General features: G+C 39.3%; 1 protein-coding gene across 1 annotated transcript in view; it reads left to right on the top strand.

Annotated features, from left to right (window-relative positions):
• Positions 1–3083: 3083 nt before the first annotated feature.
• Positions 3084–17293, top strand: part of rps6kal (ribosomal protein S6 kinase a, like) — a 38113-nt gene continuing 23903 nt past the window's right edge. The window contains exons 1-4 of the mRNA XM_049484377.1: positions 3084–3441; positions 11324–11383; positions 14835–14951; positions 17077–17158. Coding sequence (XP_049340334.1) covers positions 3373–3441; positions 11324–11383; positions 14835–14951; positions 17077–17158 — 328 coding nt within the window. The 5' untranslated portion in view covers positions 3084–3372. The remainder of the gene's footprint in view (positions 3442–11323; positions 11384–14834; positions 14952–17076; positions 17159–17293) is intronic.

The raw sequence follows: 17293 nt of genomic DNA, 5'->3' as shown, positions 1-17293 counted from the left end.
TTGATTTCTTTATATTTACCACTGAAACAAACGGCCTGAAATTGCATTTTTCTACCATTTCATATTAGTGGTCAAACCCTTGCACACAGATGGCAATACAGTTACCACAGGTTTGTATCACATGATCATTTATTTGGTCTAGAAAACTAAAATATATATAATTGCCCTATTTATAAGTGTTGGATCCTGATTGTCTGACTTTCATTTTCTTCTATTGTCTTCTATTGATAATGTTCTTCCAGTGTAGGAAGTATGAACCAAGATCCAGACCAAGTAAACGGGATTAAGACTGATGGATATTGATATATTGATAGTGTTTAATACACTAATAACTTTAAGAAAAAAATTGGTTTAAAAAAAAATATGGAAGAAAAAAAAAAAGTTAAATAAGTGTTGAACAGTTATGAAATTTAGAATCAAAAATACTAAAAGTTATTTTTAAAGTTACAAATTTTAAATGTTCTTGCTACATTCCCTCCTTGAAATCAAAGTGTGGGGGCACTAAGTGGTTCAACTGTCTGAAGTACTGTCATTATGATCAGGGTGAGCACTGGTTCGAATCCCCTTGCCATCAGCTGCTGGTGCCCTTTTAAAAAAAAGTTATTAAATGTAAATGTTTAATATAGTTCTTCACACTTATGTTCTTTTTAATGTGTCTCAAAAACGTTTTCAAAAGGATTTTCTAAAATATCACCATTTAAACAGTGATTTGATGTATACAGCTCTGGAAAAAAATAAGAGACCACTTAAAAATGATGACTTTCTTTGATTTTACCAAATCAAAAAAACTCTGGAATATAATCAAGAGGAAGATAGATTATAAAACCAATCTGAACTGCTTGAATAATTTTTGCACCAGAAGTAAAGGCACAAAGTTATCCAAAATCAGTGTGTAAAACTGGTGGAGGAGAACAAGCCAAGATGCATGAAGACTGTGATTAAAAACCAGGGTTATTCCACCAAATATTAATTTCTGAAGATTAACTTATTTTTTGTTATTTCAGTCATTTCTCATTTTCTGCAAATAAATGCTCTAAATAACATTATACACAACATAACAAAAAACATAATATTATTATGTGTACTGTAATGGCTACATATTACAAGTAGCAGTGGCCAAAGAATATATTTGTCTGGTTTGTCTCTCTGTAAATAGATGTATCTGGACCATTTCATTCTAAAAAGAAAAAAACGATCCAAAAATATTATTAGGCCTGTTATATTCTAAGGGGAAGATGGACATCTCATAGCAAAAAAAAACATATAGCCCTGGTCATGTCATAAATCAGGCCTGTGTCTGCACTGTGCATTTGATAAATAGCAGTAATGAGGCACCAATAAACATAACACTGTTTTTTTTTATAGAGGGATTAAGTCTAATCCTGGACAACACAAGATTTAAATGGAAATTTTACATTTTAAGAAAAAGTAGTCTACAATAAGGATTTAACCCTGTTTGTGTGTTTGTGGGCAACACAGAGCACAGTCCACAGAGCTGTATTTGTGGGTTTGAGATCTAGCTTTGGTATCAGGTAAATGCTAGGTAGCACAAAGCTGCCATTCATGGATAAGCTTATACTACTACCAGTACCTTAAACCAGTTCTTTTCCCATAATCCCAGTCCAACTTCCCAGCTAATCACGCTTATCTCACATCATGTTTCTGTATCTGTTTTGATCCTAGTAATGAAAATGATTATGCTCCTCTTGATTAGCTGTATGCTTTACCTGTGTGAACACAGGGCAATAATTCTGTGTTCCAAAATAGCACTTCATTATGGAATCATCATTTTTCTGTGTAATGCATCAATTTGCTTGAAATTCATTTTCAGGAGAGGATGGTCTGCTGTTCATCCCGATCAGGGAAGCGTCTGCTGCAGCAGAGAGCGGGCAGGTTAGGACTGAACATCAGACACGGCCGAAAAAAAAAAAAGCTTCTGAATGAAATTTTGCCACCATGACCTTTGTGTTCTTTACACACAGGCTATACAACCCCCTGGGTGGGACTGATCCTCTGTGTGCGGGTCAGGATAGAGGGGATGAGCAATAAGCTCCTTAATTCCACCAGGACAGAGGATGTAAGCTGACGGACTGGATAGAATTTGAAATGTTCTGGTCAGCTTTCGTCCTTGGAGGTCAAGAGTCTAGAAGTCTAATACGTTTAAGACATTTATAGAGTAAAAAAAAAAATAAACTTTATATTACATTTTTTCTGCTTTAAAACTATTTTAACTCTTATAAACCCAGAATGATGCACATTTGCAAAAAAGATTAATGAATGTCAAATTGTTAATGTTTAGTAAATGGTTGCAAGGTGGTTGCTAGGGTGCTGCTATGGTATCCATGGTGATTGCACTATTGTTTCTAAGAGCTATGGTGTTACTAATCGGTGCCCATGGTGGTGGTTGCTAACATTTTGCTAAGCGGTTGCTATGGTGTTACTATGCGGTTGCAAAATGTTTGCTAGTGTTGCTACAGCATCCATGTTGGTTGCTGCTTTGTTGTTTCAAAGTGTTTGCTAAGGTGATGCTATGGTATCTGTGTCGGTTGCTATGTTTCTAAGGGGTTGCAAGGTGGTTGCTAAGGTGTTAGGGTATCCATGGTGGTTGCTAAGGTGTTGCTAAGCGGTTGCTAGTTGGTTGCTAGGTGTCCATGGCTGTTGCTAGGTGGTTGATGTGGTATCTGTGTGGGTTGCTGCTTTGCTGTTTCTAAGTGTTTGCTAAGGTGACGCTGTGGTATCCGTGGTGGTTGCTATATTGTTTCTAAGAGCTATGGTGTTACTAGATGGGTGCTATGGTATGTGTGGTGGTTGCACTGTTGTTTCTAAGTGGTGGTGGTTGCTAATGTGTTGCTAGCTGGTTGAAAAGGTGTTGCTATGGTATCCACGGTGGCTGCTATGTTGTTTCTAAGTGGTTGCTAAGTCGTGTATTTGCATAAATCAGATTATAACGGACGTGGCTTCGTAACGCGCGGCAGTAACGGTAATAACGCTGTTGATTGTCGGTCCCGCTGCGCGTCTCCGCAGCCCGGGTTTGATGGGATGGGGAAATCCTAAACTGAACTGCGTCAGGGCGACGTCAGCGCTCAGCTCCGTTGCTGTGGGTAGCACGGAGGCGGCCATATTCGTGTCAATGGGAAAGTAAGAGGCGTCCGGTCCGCGTATGGTCCAGCCGAGCAGACCCTCCTCCGCTAGCGACCCTCCGGCTGCGCTGCACGCAGGCGCCTGCCTCACTCCCCCACCCCCGACTCCCGACCCACCGACCGACAGACCAACCGAGCCAGCGAGCGAGCGGGGCCGCCGAGCTTCTGAGCGGGGAGAGAGGGAATGCCGCGGCGCGCTCGGCTGTAGTTAGCTAGTTTTACCACCGCGGGGATGATGATGCCTTTCGCCCAGCCACAGGATTCCTGGCACAAGATGGAGGTGCACGGCGTTAGCAGTGAGGTAAGTCCGCGGTCAGTCTTTCTGCTGATGCTGAATGAGAATCGGGAACGGAACGGAACGGAACGGGAGCGGGAGCAAAGCTCCGCGGTGGGCTGCGCATTAGACCGGTGTTCTGTCGAATTGTGCTACCCTGTCAAACCGTGCTACCTTAGTGTATGTTTAACTGAGAAAAAAAACTACAGGTGGGTAACCCAGGTCCAGAAAGTAAAAATCCAACCCAGGGTTTTGTACCAATTAAAACAATAGAAAACCCTGGGTTGGGTTTTTACTTTCTGGACATGGGTTAGTAAATTAGGAAAACACACATGCAAACAGTAAAAAATTAGAGATTTGCAGATTTGCACATGCGCAGAACCGCTAAGTAGCACATATCGATGGGTAGCACAACTCAGTAGAACACCCGGCTGCAGGCTCCTGACTGTGGCTAGCGTGGAAATGCGCTGGCTGTCGGTGGCTAGCTAGCTAGTAAGCTAAGCTAGGCTAGTCCAGTCCATAAGCTGCAGCTAAGCAGTTAGCAAAACAGCTAATCTAGCTAAAGCTATAGTGCTAAGGGGGTTCCAGGCTGGTGTCTTTCTTATCCCGTGGGTCACAAAGTTTTACCCCGATTCTGGAGTGCATTAGCCCGGGTAGCTTGAAGAATAGCTTGAGTGGCTTGGGTAGCTAATGGCTAAGCTAGCTAGCCACGGTTCTGTCGAGATTTGCTACTAATCCGTTCTACGCATGCTCGAACCTACACGTTTAACCAAGCTAACTAACTAGTTTGGTTAACTAATGCTTAAATATTTTCATCTGTTCTTTCATTGTTATTAGCTTTTAAGGTTTTAGATTTCCTCTGTAGTATTGCACACAGAGTGGTCTGTTTTAAGTGTTTATTTTTTAGTCAGTAACGTATCTGAGATAATTAGAATATTATATTATATGAGATCAATTGATACTTTAAGCAGTGTGCCAAGACCTGCTGGAAAATGAAATCTGCATCTCCTTAAAAGTTGTCAGCAGCAGAGGTAAGCATGAAGTGCTGTAAGATTTTGCGGGGAAAACAAAACTGCACTGACTTTAGACTTGAAAATAAAACACAGTGCATCAACAGCAGCAGATGACAGACATGTCTCTCCAAACCATCACTGATTGGTGGAAACTTCACACTAGACCTCAAGCAGTTTGGACTGTGTGTCTCTCCACTCTTCCTCCAGACTCTGATCTCTTGATGTACAAATTAAATGGAAAATTTACTGATGTTCAGTGATGGTTTGGAGAGACAAAATAGTCATGCTGCTACCTTTAATTGCAAAGTTTCTATTGCATAGTTTTGCACAAGACAGAACTCTCATAGAAGTTCTATGCCTCTATAAATCCAAACAAAACAACGGTAACGTGCGTAGCAGGTAGAATATTACAATATGGACAAAATATTCTATAGATCAGTATGTTTAGGTGGCTTAAGTGTGTGCATGCATTTGTGAGTTAACCTTATGTGTAATCTAATTATACAGCTCTGGAAAAAAATAAGAGACCACTTCATTTTCTGAATCAGTTTCTCTGATTTTGCTATTTATAGGTTTATGTTTGAGTAAAATAAATATTGTTGTTATATTCTATAAACTACAGACAACATTTCTCTTACATTCTGAATAAAAAATATTGTCATTTAGAGCATTTATTTGCAGAAAATGAGAAATTGCTGAAATAACCCTGGTTTTTAATCACAGTTTTCATCATGCATCTTGGCATCATGTTCTCCTCCACCCGTCTTACACACTGCTTTTGGATAACTTTATGCCTGTAGTCCTGGTGCAAAAATCCAAGCAGTTCAGTTTGGTTTGATGGCATGTGATCATCCATCTTCCTCTTGATTATATCCCAGAGGTTTTCCATTTGGTAAAATCAAAGAAACTAATCATTTTTAGTTGTTCTCTTATTATATTTTTCAGAGCTGTATATGTTAGCTAGATAAATGTGCACATGCAGTGACTCCGGCAGAAAAATGTGCGTATGCAGATTCTTTTATTATTACGATGATGCATTATACCACAAAAAAATGCTTTTCTGTGCTATTTAGGCTACCATTTCCATACTTTCAGAATGTCAACAGGCTATTTATAATAAAAAGATATTAGTCCTGTTTTAAATAGATTGATCATGTATAGATAATCACATTGTGCTTATAGTTTATGGTTTTGCTGATATTCTGCACTGCAGAATTCCCATATCAGACAAATTGTTATATTATGTTCTATTTTACTTTATTAGCCACCTCTAATATCAATAATAAAAGCATTTCTCTCATCATCAGACCTACAGACTTATCTTAATGAAGATCTGAAATGAATGACATCATGAATTGATCATGAATGGCTTTTCTTGAGGCAGTTCTGAATGTGTATAGAGGTTAAATTCACTGTAAACTGCAGAAAAGGCGAAAGCAGCACTCTCTCTCTCTCTCTCTCTCTCTCTCTCTGCCTTTCGTTTCGAGATTCGTTTTGAGTACAGTCCCAGACTACATGACAGGAGACCCATGTAAGAAGCAGTGGAGTGTCAGAATGTCTGTGTGTTTAAGGCAGATGTCTCGAGGTCTGTAAAAGAGAGAGTAACTTTTATATATTTTTATATTTCTTGCTCTTTCAGAGACCGTCTTCAGAAACACGCAGCTTTTCCATTCAGTGATGGTGATAAATGGTATGACTCATCCTCTTGAGGGATTGGGCAGAATGCATTAGATTGACTTGCAGTGCTGGGCTGTTAATGGCTTTGAAACAGGGATGCAGAGGGCTACTCTGTGTTTTCTTCATCAAAACAAGAGCGTTATGTCACTCGGGAACTTTGACCTGAAGGCATTTCTTCTTTTTTTGGAACGTTACTCTATTATGTGCTCATAAACCATGAATTATTATATACGTAAATATTGTAGAAAAAGAGCTGCTCAGTGTTTAGCAATTCACAAGCTTCCACATGTAGATTTTTTTATCTGCTGAAAGCCTGAGCTGTTCTGTAAAGACGAATGTTCCTGTCATAAGTCACTAATCGCTGTTTTGTTCCTGGCACGCAGGTAAACATAAACATTGAGGAGACGTGATCGGAAGTGACTAGCGTAGGCAGCTTAACCTACACGGGTTTATTAGCTCCCTCCTGACAGATTTAAAGCCTCGCAGGGAAGGAAAAGAACACATCCTACCTGTTCTTTTTAAAATGATTTCATTTTATTCACCTATCCCTTCAGGAATGACTGATTATCAGGGGAGCAGCACGTTCATTTTTTTTTTCCCAAATGATTTTTATTGACGTCTCAACATCAAGGAAAAAGCAGACCAACATACAGTTAAAATGCTTGTACAGGAGTCATCCATTTTTATATGTAAGAAATATGTACATAACATACAATTAAATGGTAAAGAGGGATAAAAGAACATGACAATGTAATATATATATATATATATATATATATATATATATATAAAAATAATAAAAAATATAAAATAATAAAATCATTAACCCTCCTGCCCCTCAATTGTTTTTTTTTTTTTTTTTTTTTTAATTTTGAGTTTTCATCATAAGGTTATACATAACTTACTTTATTTTGTTTTGTTTTAAAGCTATGTACAAAGCCAGGGACTGCCAGAGAAAACACAAATTAATACTGGTAGATTGTACCCTATTACATATTCATACATAAATTTAGGGCTGCACAATATTGCTGCAAAACTATAAAATATTGCTGTGCTGGACTGAGGTGCACAGCTTTTGACACGTGCTCACGTTTACAAACACGTGCCCAACCATGTGGATGAAGGCCATTCGGTTACCTCGTATTTACTCCTCCTCCCCCTCACGCTTCTCAGGCAGCAGCAGCCTGTCACTCACACAGACACAGAGACAGTGCTGTGTATCTACTTTACTTCTTGTGTCAAGAATCAGAACATTGCCACATTATGTTTTTGATTTAATTGCCTTAAGTGACTTCACACGTCCTGTGATGTGACTATTGCGCATGCTCACATCGCAGTAACGATGCCTAAACGATATATCATGCAGCCCTACATAGATTCAAATTACACTGACCTCTGTATGAAGAGGGGGAAAAAAATAATAGAAAAAGTAAAATCTTAACCTACAAAGGCCACGCATGATACATTTACCTGTCCTGTCGCAAATCTATAAATTTCTGGAGTCACTCCTGATCCTCAGAGCTAATGTTATGTCACTATCATGTCAGTTTAATGTACATTAGTAACTTTCTTAATTTTTACCTCAGTCTTAAAAGTCTTAAAAAGGTGAAAAATGAAAAATCTCTCAATAGACGCATTAAGACAAATGTGATTCTCTTTGTTTCAGACATGTTTCTCTTTACCGTTTTATTTACTTACTGATATATTTATTTGTTTATTTATTTATTTATTTATTTTATTATTTTTCTGCCATTAAGCTGGTGGTGGTTGATGATGGTGGAGGTGGGCTCGTGACGCGGCGCTCTGGATCACGGCGCACACTCACAGCCGCGAGAAGGCGGCGGAAACGCGGGACACCGTAAGCCGCCCCTCGCCCCCTCTAACCTCGGCTCACGCGCTGACGTCGTCGGGGAAGCGGGGGAGTGTGCCTTCCTCACTTTCTCCCACGCGGAGGCTGTGGAGGAGCAGAGAGCTGCGGCTTGTAACTCCACTCCCACACATCCACTCAGCATGACACACTCTCAGAGCAGAGCAGAGCAGAGCACAGCTCACTACCTTATACATAAACACATAAACGCGACCCAATCTCGCTCTGCTTTAACTCTCACGCTGACCTTTACACACAGGTGCTCCATATGCTAATGTGTAGTGATACGCACACTTGATGATGTGGTGTGTGATGCGGTTTTGCACCGTGATACCATACGTACTCTTTTAATCAGGATGTTTGTGGTGGTGGGAGGTGTGTCTGCGTGATTGATTGATGCCAACATGACGGGCACCCCCAGATGATGTCACACTTCCTGTATTCATAGTAGGTTAGAATATAATGTGACCACATGATGCTAATATGCAGCTACGCTATATTTAGTTTATTTCCTCTATTAAAGCTCCCAGTTAAACTCAGAGCTACTTACTATGAGTTATTATAATACAGTAAAAAAAAACAGAGATTATATATTTTCCATAATACTTTATTCATATGCAGATCAAACACAGATCAGCCACAAAATAGATGCTTTTAATATTACTCTATCAACATTAGTCCTAGATGTTTGTATTAAACCTTTGAATAATTGAAATTACTGTTTTTTTTTAAGTAGATATAAATAGTGAGTGTCAAAGGGCATATTAAATAGCAGGATTCATTATGAATCATTTCAGATGCATTAGTTTAACAGTATCAAGTAATCATCCTACGAGAAAAAAATATCCTGTATAGAACAAAAATATGCATCAAGATGCATCAAGATGCATTGATTATCTTTTCATAATCACATTGTGCTGGAGCATATTTCTGCCCTCTCCCAACTCCTTCGCCGGCCTGCACTGGCACTACGTTTAAACAATCCGTGCCCGAGCACACTTACGTCATTACTCGCTGCTCAGTGGGCTTGCCGGTGTTGTGCCGAATTCAACACCCCCACCATGAAAAGCACCCTCTCTCACCCTCTCACCCTTATCTCGTGGAGATAATTTGTTTAACTTACCTATAAATATGCACCAAAAGTCAAGGTTATATACATAGAGACATAGTGCATGCATGCTCTTGAGAGGTGGTGCTTTTCCTGACAGACAATACTGAATTTGACACAACAGTGCACTGTGCCCAGAACAGTTCAGAGCTATCACACTATTCAGTCGAGCCGTGCTTTGAGAGGTAACCGTGCCTGGGAATGGCACCGATTGCCTAGTGTGAGAACACCCCAAATCTAATCAAAGTTTCCTAGAGATACCTCCCTTAGTAGCAGTGGTGCGTTTTCACAGTCTGGATCAAAGTTCATATGTTTATGTTGCACGCATTTGCTCCAGTTCATTTTCACACTGCAATTTATTGGGCACACTAAAGAACCATGCTACATCCTATCATCATGATCTACATGGGCGTCATCTAGCACCTATTATCTGACCGCTTTTTAGAAGAGTGTGCGCTGGATGTCAGTTTGGCGAGTTACCTACAAATCTTTTCCAGGTGTTGTGCTGAACACTGTCTCCCTGCAAGAATCCGACTCCTGTCCAGTGCATGCATATCACACATTTTTTTTTGTTTTCATTAAAAAGTGTAAAGGGTTGATCTACAATTAGAGTAGACATCAGAATTTAAGCACAGCACTGCTTTGTTTCTTCTTTTAGCGTTTAGTGAGTTACACTAGCCTGCTCCAGCTGCCTGATACTAGCCTGAAAGTCTGTTTTTTTGCGCTTGACCAGGGTTTAGTTGACTATAGACTGTGGTTCACAGAAACTTTCAAAACTAAAAGTGTCAAAAGTCCAGAGCAAACAAGGTATGAAAACACTCATAGTGTTTTTTTTTTTTTTTTTTAGAACTGAAAGTCTGGACCAGGTCTGAACTAAGTTTCATGTGTTTTTTACGTTTCTTTTGACTTTAGTTTAGTGAATGTACAAAAGAATTTAGCTGCTTCCTATTCCTCTTCATCGCTTATGTGGACTCTCTCTCCCTCTACTTCACATTGATTGATTGGACAGTAGAAGGGTGTGCATTGGAGGCTGTGCTGTCAATTTTGTGAGGTGATTTTTTTTCCAGGTGTTGTGCCGGATTCTGCCTCTTCACCTGTGTGATGACTCCCTTCCTGTGCATGTGACTGATTTACAATCAAATGGGATGGGATGGAGCTTCACAGCGTGAAGGAAAAGCAGCAGCTATTGTTTCTATAAATTAGATAAAAATGACTGACTGTTTGGTGCTCTGTCACCTGCTAATATGAACTAATTTAAGATGCTTTTGGGGAAAGTTGGCTACAATTTACACATTTATTGTAGGGCTGCTCAATATATCATTTAAGCATTGTCATCGCGATATGCGCATGCTCAGTAGTCACATCGCAGGACGTGTGATGTCACTTAAGGCAATTAAATCGAACACGTAATGTGGCAATGTTTTGATTCTTGACACAAGAAGTAGATACACAGCGCTGTCTCTGTGTCTGTGTGAGTGACAGGCTGCTGCTGCCTGTGAAGCATGAAGGGGAGGGGAAGCATAGGAGTAAACAAGGTAAACAAGGTAACCGCATGGCCTCCATCCACATGGTTGGGCACGTGCTTGTAAACATGAGCATGTGTGGAAAGCTGTGCACCTCAGTCCAGCACAGTTTTGCAGCGCAGATATTTCCAGTTACAGCTGAATTCACGCTTTTAATGCCAGAAAAACAAACGTTCTTATTTACCTTTTAAAAAGCCATTTAAATGCCTGATTAAAGGGCTGATTACTGTTGTTTTGTCGTTTTCCTTGGGTTTTGAGTGCTCTGCGCTGACTCAGCTCTTGATCAGTCTGTACACGGACAATGTTTAATATCGTAATATATATTGTCAAAAAAAATATTTGCAATGTAAATGTTGCCTTTTAAAAGTGCATTACTTTTATATTTCTCTGAAATCTTGCATTGCGAAGGTGTTATTGCACAAAATTTAACAATATGTTTTTTTACACAGTAGATTTTGCCTCAAAAACTGATGTAATGGAAAAATATTAACACCCTTGTATACACTACGTTTATGCTGAAGTTATACAGTTATACACAAGCGAAAGGCTGTGGTTTCAGATATGTGGTCCTCTTCCTTTAACAGGAACTGTCAGTTATGTGTACAGAGTGGTACAGTATGGTTGTGTGAAGAGAAATGCCTAATTTCTTAGTGCTTTTTTTTCAAGGGATTTAACAGTAACAGTTGTTTTATTGCTAATGTTGTGATTTGCCTTTCTCTAGGTCAATGGGCATCAGATCACGGATGAGCCAATGGAAGAGGGAGAGTCCTACACGCACTGTGTGAGTAAAATTATGTGTGTATGTATATGTGTGTGTGTATATGTGTGGGTATTTATGCAAGCTTATGATGCGAGGTGGTTTTCACTTGATGTCATCATGGACATGTTGTGTGCCAGTGTGGGCGGGCTTTCAGTGACATCACTTCCATGTTTTCAAGTGTGTTTGCACTAATCCCTCAGCTGGCTGGTGCATCTCTCTCTCTATCTTTTAAATAAGGCTTGCCGTTGTGATGATGCAACTGATTTCACTGTGTTATGAGTAGGGGTGGGTATCATCACTGATTTCCGAGTTTGATTCAATTCTGATTCACAAGGTCTGGAGGACAAAATAATCTGAATTAGTAACAGCGCTTCATGGAAAACATTATTATAATTCCATGATTTACACATTAAATCGCATTAAATCACTCAGTTACAGGTTAATCTACAGTTATTCCGTATAACAGTTATTCCGTAAACCTGTGACACTGTACGACTGCGGGGGTTAGTTTAGCACACCAGTAGGGCTACTATTGATGATTATTTTTGTAGTCGACTAATCTGATGATTATTTTTTCGATTAGTTGATTAGTTAGCGATTATCTGTGCCATGTCCATTGTCTAAAAACAATAAAAACAGCTGAATATTAGATTTTAAAAGGCATTTAAATGTCTGGATGTTGTTTAAACATGGAAAGAACTGATATTTAGTGAATAAATATGTAATCTGTTGTGTTCGGGCACTTTTGGAGACACTGTGTAAGTGAGCCATTTACCCATCTCCCATTGTGTTTTGGTCCTCATGCACTTTGTGCAATGCGGTGCTTTTACAAAGTACCGATTAGCTTCCCTGGTGACTAGGGCTAACCCGCTAAGCTAACGATAGCTTTGGTAGCTACTTTAAATCAAGTACAGGCAAAAGTTATGCCTGGAAAACAACTTAAAACAGTGTTAAATATACTAGTTTGATAAACACGTGCAGCAGTGAGTGGAAATACAGAAGAAAATGACTTATATTTGTACAGAAACTCCCCGCAGTGCGACTCCTGGGCGCCATCCCTTGAGCTCCAGCTTAACGCTTAACTGATCACCCCAGCCAGAGGGCGGTGCTCGAAAAAGGATGGTCTACTCTCGCCAGATAAAACACGAGACGTTACAACTGTACGCATATATGGGGAAAATTCTAAAAATGAAGACTGATTTAAATCAGGTTTTCACTTGATGTCATCATGGACATGTTGTGTGCCGGTGTGGGCGGGCTTTCAGTGACATCACTTCCATGTTCGGAAGTGTGTTTGTACTGTACTAATCCCTCAGCTGACTGGTGCATCTCTCTCTCTCTCTCTCTCTCTCTCTCTCTCTCTTTCTCTCTTAAATGAGGCTTGCAGTTGATCTGTGATGCAACTGATTTCACTGTATTATGAGTTGGATGAATATGGAATATGGACTAGGGGTGGGCAATATTATATCGTATACAATATATCGTGAGACAGAAATATCGTGATATTAAAAATCCATATTGTGATAATAGGGCTGTTCTGTCTTAAAAGTAGTCTATTATTTACTGTGAAGCTTTAAGTGTATTTATTGTATAATTGTTTTAGTTTGCAGTTTACATGCATGCACTAAATATGCTGCAATATTTTTTGCTGCATTATATTATTTTATGCTATATTATTTATTTTGCCACATTATGATTATTTTGTTATACTCTTATACTATATTCCTGAAATGAATTAAATATTTTTCTGTTTTCCTATATCGCCAAGTATATCGTTAACGCAAAAATACTCGGAAATATCGGGATATTATTTTAGAGCCATATCGCCCACCCCTAATATGGATGTTTTCAGTTTTAAAGCAGTCAACTTTACTGCTTTGCGGGAAGCCCTAGCAAAACTATGCGTATGTCCCCAGCTCCCTTCAGAGGAGTTGTTTTGTCTCTGTGTGTCTCTGTGTGTCTATGTGTGTGTGTTTAATGCTGTGTGGAATAGCAGTAGGTCAGATCTCCATCCAGTTAAGCTGATTAGCGGCTCTTGGAAGCAAAGGCCCTCTCTTCAGCGCTGATTCCTCGCCGCTCTTGGTGGCGGCCGGCCTTGCCAGCACAATCCCTCTCCTATTAATAATGCAGGCAGGATTTTTGTTTTTCTCCCCTCGCCTCACTGATGTGAAAGGCACTTTTGTCCGCACTTACGCCCCGGCGGCCCGGACTTATCTCAGTCTCTCAGGTTGTGTCAAGTCCGCCGAGAGGCCCATCCTGCCTCGCTTCCTCGCCCACAAGTTCTCTGACACGGAGGAGCCAATTAATTACTGTGGCACACTTCTCCGCGAGGCATGCCATTAAGTTGGCTGCTATAATGGATTCAGCCAGCAGGGAATACTGATTCACACTCCTTCCTCCAGGGGCTTAGTTTGCCTAACATCTATATTCAGACTTGCACAGACTGCTTGTCCAGAGTCCTCACTCTTTGTATTAACGGGGGGGAGGACAGAACGTCATTCCCAGATGAAGAATGACACATTCGTGCAGGTGCAGCGATGACTGTTTTCACGAGCAATCAGTGTGAAAGATGCATTTGTGCATTGGCTCAAGTGTGAAATGCATGCCTCCTAAAAGAGACAGTTTATCATCAAATGAATGCAAACGTCTAACGTGAGCTAATTTGTGTAGCGCTACTTTACCACTGCCAGTTTATTAAATGGCTGTTTATTAAATGCAGTAGCTTTTACACTCACATGCCAAAAGACATGGGATAGCAGCGTGTAAATCGATAATAAACAATGCTGAAAAGTTTAGTTTCTTTGATTTGAAAATTTGACAAATTTAAAACCTCTGGATTATAATCAAGAGTTAGATGGATGATCACAAGCCATCAAACCACCAAACTGAACTGCTTGAATTTTTGCCCCAGGAGTAAAGCAGCATAAAGTTATCCAAAAGCAGTGTGTAAGACTGGTGGAGGAGAACATGATACCAAGATGCACAAAATAAAACTGTGATCAAAAACCAGGGTTATTCCACCAAATATTGATTAAATAAACTTGATTAAACTTGTTTGTATTCATATGTCTGAAAGCTCTGCATCTTTTTTGTTATTTTAGCCATTTCTCATATTCTGCTCTAAATAAAAGCTCTAAATGACAATGTTTTTATTAGGAATTTGGGAGAAACGTTGCCTGTAGTTTATAGAATTAAACATCAATGTTCATTTTACTCAAACATAATCAGAGAAATCAGAGAAACAAATTCGAAACCGGAAGTGCATATAAAATATATATTCATACCTATTAATCTACACATATCTAGCCTAAAAATATTTATTTGGTTGAGTAAAGCACTTCCATTTATTTACAGTAAGCTTAGTTTTGATTGCAGTGGCCGATTATAGGGGCCCACATGCAAAGTGTGTGTATAAACTCATATTGTTTACTATAAACTATCATATAAATTAGTTTATTTTTTTTCTTTACAGGATGAAGGGTCCTATAAGGAGATCCCCATCACTCACCATGTGAAGGAGGGCTGTGAGAAGGCCGACCCTTCCCAGTTCGAGCTGCTGAAAGTTCTGGGTCAAGGATCGTTTGGAAAGGTGAGCCCTTTTTAAGCCAATAAGATCTGTTTATTGATTTAAACAGAAGGTATTGGTTTATTTAAAAGCCTAACGATATTTGAAAAAGTTATCTTTTCAAAGTAAGCATTTACTCATCATTTTTAGAGATTAAGGTTATCTGGTTATCTGAACAGTTCTGTTTCATCAGCTTCCAGATCTCTGTACTGGCTATCATTACACTGAGTTATGGTGAAGTTCTAGATCTATAGAGAGCAGGGCCAATTATCAATCTTTGAAATCCAATCCAGCGTTTTCTGCTGATGTGAGATCAATAGCGATAACTCATTGATATTGATACTGATACTGATACGCTATCAGTAATGATATTGATCATCAAGTCATTATTCTGTATGTCACCAAACCACATGTGGGATGAAAACTGATCTTCAGTTCCAAGAGAAAGTAAGCGATCTGTCTGAGATTACCTGCATTTCTGCTTTGGTTACTAATAAATTTTTTGGATGTTCATTTTTCAAGGTTTGGATGTTAAACTAATAGCATCCAAACCTTGGGCCGATTTTTGTGCTAATATTCTAGGCTTCTTTCTGAAGTCTTTCAGAATTACCTGTTGTGATCCTCCAGTGATCTTAACTGGACACACCTTTAAGGCATAGTAATAACATTTATCATATTTTTTTTATATATTAAAACTAAAATTAGTAACTTAAAAGTGTTAAACAAACCAAAATACACTGAGAAGAGGCATTTAGGTGCTCTTTTCTGGAGAGCTGTTAGCCTGTGGTTTCTTTAATTAACTTATCCTGTACAACAGAGGTAACTCTTGAACTTCCTTTTCTGTGGCGGCCCTGCCAGTTTCTTCTTCTTCTTCTTCTTTTTCTTCTTCCTCTTCTTCGTCTTTTTCCTCTTCTTCTTCTTTTTCCTCTTCTTCTTCTTTTTCCTCTTCTTCTTCTTCCTCTTCTTCTTCCTCCTCTTCTTCTTCGTCTTCTTCTTCTTTCTCTTCTTCTTCCTCTTCTACTTCCTCTTCTTTTTCTTCCTCTTTTTCTTCTTCTTCCTCTTCTTCTTTTTCTTCTTCCTCTTGTTCTTCCTCTTCTTCTTCTTACTTTTACTCTTCTTCTTTTTCCTCTCCTTTTTCCTCTTCTTCTTCCTCTTCTTCCTCTTCTTGCTCTTCCTCTTCTTGCTCTTCTTCCTCTTCTTCTTTTTCTTCTTCTTCTTACTTTTACTCTTCTTCTTCCTCTTCTTCTTCCTCTTCTTCTTCTTTTTTCTCTCCTTTTTCTTCTTCTTCTTCCTCCTCTTCTTCTTCCTCTTCTTATTCCTCCTCTTATTATTCTTCTTCCACTTCTTCTTCTTCTTCCACTTCCTCTTCTTCTTCTTCCTCTTCTTCTTCTTCTTTTTCCTCTCCTTTTTCTTCTTCTTCCACTTCTTCTTCTTCTTCCTCTTCTTCATCTTCTTCTTCTTCCTCTTCTTCTTCTTCCTCTTCTTCTTCTTCCTCTTCTTCTTCCTCTTCTTCTTCCTCCTCTTCTTATTCCTCTTCTATTTCTTCTTCTTCCTCTTCTTTGTATTTTCACTCTTATACTTTTTCCTGAATGTCAATGTTTCTTCTTCTTTAGTTATGGTGTTGTACTATAACTGTAAAGCAGATACGATAATAGTCAGAATTTATCAGATTTTATGTGTAATCCTTGCAGAAATGCTTCACATTTTAATAATGCTGCATTCCCCTCTAACTCATCATCTGCATTAGTTAAGGTGTCAATGCGTTCTGCTCTACGAAGTTCTATTGTATTGGCAGTACTTTTGAGCTTGGACTAGATAAAAAATGTGTGCACACCTGTGTAGCTAAATACATTCATTAGAAGGGGTGTCCACAAACATTTGTCCATATAGTATATTTATTATTTAGTTAACCTGACGAAGTGACTAAGGTCTATAAACCCATTCAGTTCAGCTTATTATTGCTGAAAACATGAGCTCTGCTCTAAGTAGAGCCCGGCAATGAGCTGATCGGTTGAGTCATAAAAGCTGGAGCAGTAAACCTGTGAACAGATGCTGAAAAGGTCTTTCTATTTAGAACACAAATAGCATGTCCAGCATTCATGCCGTTCAGAGGCCGTTCACATAATCAGCCCAATTTTCTTGGTCTCAGGTGTTCCTGGTGCGGAAGATAATGGGCCCGGATGCTGGTCAGCTATATGCAATGAAAGTCCTGAAAAAGGCATCTTTAAAAGGTGAGTCATGAAGCCCAGCCATCAATGCTCCCAGGATTGGAGCATTGATGAGAGTCTTCCATCATTAATGTTTGCCAGATGCCCTTTTGGAACAAAACCGGGGCTTGATGAGGCTGATTTTGTCTCCTGTTGGCA

The sequence above is a fragment of the Astyanax mexicanus genome, chromosome 10 (genome assembly GCF_023375975.1).
Source record: "Astyanax mexicanus isolate ESR-SI-001 chromosome 10, AstMex3_surface, whole genome shotgun sequence".
Taxonomy (NCBI): domain Eukaryota; kingdom Metazoa; phylum Chordata; class Actinopteri; order Characiformes; family Acestrorhamphidae; genus Astyanax; species Astyanax mexicanus.
The sequence above is the reverse complement of the archived record's forward strand: the minus strand, read 5'-3'. Positions and strand labels throughout refer to the sequence as shown.